The 6,000-nt window shown below is 37.9% G+C and overlaps 1 protein-coding gene across 2 annotated transcripts in view; it reads right to left on the bottom strand.

Annotated features, from left to right (window-relative positions):
* Window positions 1–1,587: 1,587 nt before the first annotated feature.
* The window catches only part of LOC134678819 (HIG1 domain family member 1A, mitochondrial-like), a 171,748-nt gene continuing 167,335 nt past the window's right edge, over window positions 1,588–6,000 (bottom strand). For both annotated transcript variants that reach the window (XM_063537524.1, XM_063537523.1), the window contains exon 3: window positions 1,588–3,059. In XM_063537524.1, coding sequence (XP_063393594.1) covers window positions 2,839–3,059 — 221 coding nt within the window. In that variant the 3' untranslated portion in view covers window positions 1,588–2,838. The remainder of the gene's footprint in view (window positions 3,060–6,000) is intronic.

The following is a 6,000-nucleotide window of genomic DNA, read 5'->3' as shown; positions in this document are numbered from 1 at the left end:
CCCTTATAGGTATGTAAGTACCCACCTACTCAATATAGGCGCGTTTTCCGGGCGGGGCGTGAGCGTTTTATATGTAAAAGCGCGCGCACCGCTCTTGCGCTGCTCGCAAACGCGCCTGTGTGACGGAGCCTTTACCCATCTGCCAAAATGTACCTACTTAGGTAAGAATTGTCAACATGACTATATGCAAATACTTACGTACATAAATTATTACATTTGCCAAATCCAAAAATAATACTCCATTACATTACGTAGGTAACCGTACACCATAAACAGTTTTGCAAGTGGGTGTAGGTACTTCTTAGGTACATTGATTGCGCAACTGTGCACTCTAATTGTACGCATTTTCCTGTTCACGTGATGGACTTCCCTGGCTGCACATTGCGGAGCTGCATCGGAAAGGGTAAACGAGCATGACATGACTCAGCGGCTCGAACTACACAATATCACACATCTAAAAAGATTCCTCGTCAGTTTGATTGAAACCAAACGTGCGAATATCTGACGTAATGGGAATTTACATAATACTTTCTACGCGAAATAAATATTATAGGACATTCTTAAGCAAATTCAGTAAGCCCCGTAAGCTCAAGAAGGATTGGCTTGGATTGAAGTATATATTTCATACGTCTAAAGCGTTTCTTTTATTTTTTGCCATTTTTTCTATTGTGACGTTTTTTGCCACTTTTGTATTTCTAGTCAGGATCGCGAGCCCTTTTCATCCTTATAGGAGAAAAAAAGTGTCCTAAAATTTCCATAGGTACATTTTTCTTTTTGTTACCACCATACAAAGTACACGGGGAAATGGTAAAACAGTAGAAAAAAACTCTAGGACATTTTTTTAATTCCATTAGGATCGAAAGAGCTCGTGATTCTGAGTAGAAATAACATAAAAATGGCAAAAAATAAAAGAAACGCTCGTTTTATTAAATACAAGTAGGTACATAGTATATTTTTTTTAAATAATGCAATGTAATTAACATTAACTTTCGATAATACGTGGTCTGAAAATGCGCAAGCTAATATGAGATAATACCTGAATAATATGGCATTGTCTGTGCGGAATCTATGGGGTCCATATAGGGTTGCCAGATGGTCGGGATTTGGCGGGATTCTCCCGATTTTTAGCATGTGTTCCTGATTCCCGACAAAGTGTAAACTGTCCCGAAAAACAGCTCCACGTTATAAAACAATAATTTCAAGTTCCGAACTGCCGTCGAGCGAGCGAGCTGACGTAGTGCCAATAATGTAAAATATCGTTGTTTTTAATACAATTACTTTAATTTGAATGTATATTTTTTCCCGACTCAAGTCCTAATATCCCGAAAAATTGATATTGTTTCCAGATAATAGCGCATTTCGATCTGGCAACCCTAGGTCCATATATTCCACGATCTTCTCTTTCCGAACAGACTATAAATGGCTGTTAGCCGGTGCTTGAAGAACCTATACAAATTAAAAAGTATTACTTTCCACCCTAGCGTGGAAAATGCAATTTTCACCCGGCTAATATCAGCCTATGAAAGGTGAACATTCCGAATAGGAAATATGAAAATAAATTTTGTGGTCTAAATAAAAGTAAAGACGTTTTCATAATAATTTAATGCTGAACTACGAGTAACACATGTAACAAGAGGACTCGCCCCAGAATTCCGATAGGTACCAATGTGACGAATACAAATACACGAATATAGCAAAATATATTCTAAGTTTATTTCTCTGAGGCACTAGATCTACTCGATTGGCCTGCTTTCTGGTGTGTACATTTACAATTAATTAAATAGGTACTTGTGTACGTTTAGGCAATTTGCTTTCGTCAATTTCGTCATACTCGGAATCAGAAAGGAATCATTTCGTAACAATCCTATCATCACCTCACTCATCATCATCCATTAGGACTAATTAAATACAATAAAATAAATAAATGAGGGTGGGCTAATTCGCCCTTTTGACCATTAAGGGCAAGCGAATGTCACCGGATAGGTGCCGGACAGACACTAAATTATTGTTTTTAATTCCCAGATAGTAAAACCACAGTTCAATCGTCCAATCAATCTACTTTCCAATCTGCCTTCTATTTTGTACTGAAATGACAGTTGTAATGTGCAAATTCAATAAGTAGATTGAGAAATTGAGCTTCCCTTTCAGGATCTGGGATACAAAACAGATCTGAGGTACATTCCTCACACACACATACATACACACACACGCGCGAACAACACACATCATCGTCATTAATTATCTAAAATTTCAGCACTATTAGGATAATTGATTTATATCAAATATAATTCAATAATAAAGGCAATAAAATACTTATTCGCTTATAATAAGGAATTAAGGACCGGCACGCATTAACAACATAGAGGAAAACTTTACAAAAATATAAGACGTTGGTAATTAAGAAAATAAATAAACGTAGTAAGGGTAAGTACTATCTGTTTCGCGCTGGTCGTCAGCGTAGAACCTATAAACTAATAATTTATTAGTAATAAAAGTACCTATATCACAATCCTTGCCTTGCTCACTACTCTCACTTCCTCGAGCACCAATATTTATTTATATTATATTAAATATAAAATACTCGTTTTGTAAAATAGACAATCGCCGGTGCCGCAAGAAGGTTAAACGCTAATCACGCTATTGTGCTAGCAGATGGCTGCGGATCGAGTAAACTAGACTAAGGGCCGGTTGCACTGACTACAATTGACGGACTGATCAACATAATCCAGCACTGAACTATGCAACTTTTCATATAATAAAATTCAGCGAACGCTTTGACGGTGACAGACGGTTTCGTGCAACCGTACCTTAATCAAGCAGAAGTGCAATAAGTGAGCATCAGTGTTCATTAGGTTTGATGGCGGCGATGAGGTCCTCCTTGTTGGGCTTGAAGAAGTGGTTCCTGAAGAGGGTGTAGGCCATGCCGGCGGTGAGCGCGCCCACGGCGGCGCCCTGCGCGATCACGCGGAACTGCATGAGGAACACGCTGGTGCTCATGGCGCCGCGCCGCTTGTACTGGTACGCGCCCATGCCCACGGCCGCCGCCAGCCCGCCTAGACCTGCCCCGCAAACAACAACCTTATCGTAAGGGGCCCCACTGATTAACAGTCCGCCGGATGGTATCTGCCTGTCAGTTGTTCGGAACTGTCAACTTTTTGTTCTAACTGACAGGCCGATTCCGTCCGGCGGACTGTTAATCAGTGGGCCCCTTACGCCGTGTTTTTATTCCAGATATGTACTAAAAATCATTGAAAATCACTATATCTTTAGGGTTCCGTACCCGAAGGGTAAAAACAGGACCCTATTACTAAGACTCGGATCCTCTGTCCGTCTGCCTGTCACCAGGCTGTATCTCATAAACCGTGATAGCTGGACAGTTTAAATTTTCACAGATGATGTATTTCTGTTGCCATAAGCTGCGATCATATATAGCATTTCGCTGGCCAAAAGCAATAAAATAAATATTTTTTATTTTAAATGCCTACAAACAAAAATAGTTATTTGTTTTACAAGGGGGCAAAGTTGTTGTTTAACTACTCGTGCCAATATTGATAGCCGAGCAAGCGAAAGATTCCAAAATTGAACCACGAGCGTAGCGAGTGGTTCGAAAAATGGAATCTTGAGCGTTGCGAGGGTTTCAAAGCACGAGGGTTAAACAAAATTTGCCTCCGAGTGAAACACAAAATTTTTCACCACACCAACCCGAAGCAAATATTAAATGTAAAATATCAAACAAAATCAAATGAATGTTATTAAATATTTATAATCCAAAATCATCATTCAAAAGTCAATTATACCAGCAAACATGAGAAAACAACTCAAAATTTGCATTTGATTACTTTGCCTCACATGTGAATAAAATGCAACTTTGCTATCAGTTTTTGAAGTGCAAAGTAAGCCTTTCCGAGCTGGTGTGGTGAAAAGAGATTTATTTAAAATCCAGTATAGTAGGGTCGAAGTGAATTGGCCTCTGAGTGGATGTCGGTTATAAAAAAACTGGACAAGGGCGAGTCGAACTCGCCCACCGAGGGTTCCGTACTTTTTAGTATTTGTTGTGTAGCGGCAACAGAAATACGTCATCTGTGCAAATGTTACTGTCTAGCTATCACGGTTCATGAGATACAGCCTGGTGACAGGCAGACGCACCGTAGAGTCTTAGTAATAGGGTCCCGTTATTGCCCTTTGGGAACTGAACCCTAACAAGGTAGGTATAACATGCTTGTTACAACTTACATTAGGTAGGTACGCCAACTAACTCTACTTTTGGATAAACCCAATTTGGAGGTTTATATGGGTTTGGCCATCACCTAGTTATTAAAAAATATTTTCTTATGTTTGCCGGTAGAATTGACTTTTAAATGATAATAACATCCATTTGAATTTGATTTGGTTTGAGTTTGATATTTTACATTTAATATTTGCTTTGGGTTGGTGTGGTATAAATTTTTGTGTTTCACTCGGGGGCAAATTTTATTTAACCCTCGTGCTTTTCAAACCTCGCAACGCTCAAGATTCCATTTTTCGAATTCGAATTTTTCGATCATCCAAAATCATCATTTAAAAGTCAATTCTACCAACAAACATAAGAAAACAACTCAAAACTTTGCATTTGATTACTTTACCGCACATGTGAATAAAATGCAACTTTGCTATCAGTTTTTGAAGTGCAAAGTAAGCCTTTCCGAGTAGCCTAAGCAAATTAGAAAAATCTGCGGAATTAATTCGTGTAGTTTTGAAAATTGGTACAGGTATACCTTGTGGTGTCCAGATAAACATACTAAAAGTCCTCGAGGGTAGGGGGTGTGCTGGGGGTGTAGAGGGGGGTTGAAGGTACTTTTTTTTCATATTTTTGCTCATATCTCGAATATCTGTACGAATAGCATTATAATTACTTAAGACAAAAGTTTTAACATAAAATTTACTACAAATTTGGTTATGTTTATTTTTACTCTGCGATCAATACTTTAGGGGCTACAGGCTGTTAAAGTTAAATAAGTAATTAAAAATAGACGGTTTAAGAAAACGTCGTTTTTTTGTAATTGTTCATCACAAATAAAAAACTTAGCTTAGAATAAGCAAGCTAAGCAACCTGCTGATAAAATATAAAAAATAGGCCATATGCATGTCGGGCCATGCTCAGTGTAGGGTTCCGTAGTTACCCGTCTGTCAAAATAGACTATTTGCCATAACTCAAAAACAGCTATACCGATTAGGTTCGCTATATTTTTCCTTGAAAGTATTTACTAAGTTATGTTTTCACGATTTTTTTCATATTTTTTGGACCCATGGTTCAAAAGTTAGGGGAACTAAGGGGTAAATCACAACTTTTTTTCTTTCAGATCGATTATTTCCGAAAATATTAAGTTGATCAAAAAATGGTTCTTGAAGACCCTTATTCGTTTTAAAAGACCTATCCAACGACACCCCACACTATAGGGTGGAAGCGAAAAAAAATTTCATCCCCACTTTAATGTAGGGCAACCACCATAAAAATTTTTTTTCTAGATTTGACACGAATATATAAATCAGTTACGCTGACAAAGTTGTAAAATATAAATTAGAAAAAATATTTTTTTAGGGTGGCTGCCGTACATTAAAAAGGGGATGAAATGTTTTTTCGCTTCCACCCTATAGTGTGGGGTGTCGTTGGATAGGTCTTTTAAAACGAATACGGGTCTTCGAGAACCATTTTTTGATCTGCTTAATATTTTCGGAAATAATCGATCTGAAAGAAAAAAAGTTGTGTTTTCCACTTTAGTTCCCCTAACATTTGAACCATGGGTCCAAAAAATATGAAAAAAATCGTGAAAGTAAAGCTTAATAAAGACTTTCAGAGAAAAATATAGCGAACCTAATCGATTAAGCAGTTTTTGAGTTTTTTCAAATAGTCTATTTTGACGGACGGGTAACTACGGAACCCTACACTGAGCATGACCCGACATGCTCTTGGCCGGTTTTTTTATATTTTATCAGCAGGTCATTTAGCTTGCTTATTCTTAA

This window comes from Cydia fagiglandana, chromosome Z (genome assembly GCF_963556715.1).
Source record: "Cydia fagiglandana chromosome Z, ilCydFagi1.1, whole genome shotgun sequence".
In the NCBI taxonomy this organism is placed as follows: domain Eukaryota; kingdom Metazoa; phylum Arthropoda; class Insecta; order Lepidoptera; family Tortricidae; genus Cydia; species Cydia fagiglandana.
This window is presented reverse-complemented; position numbering and strand designations above follow the sequence as displayed.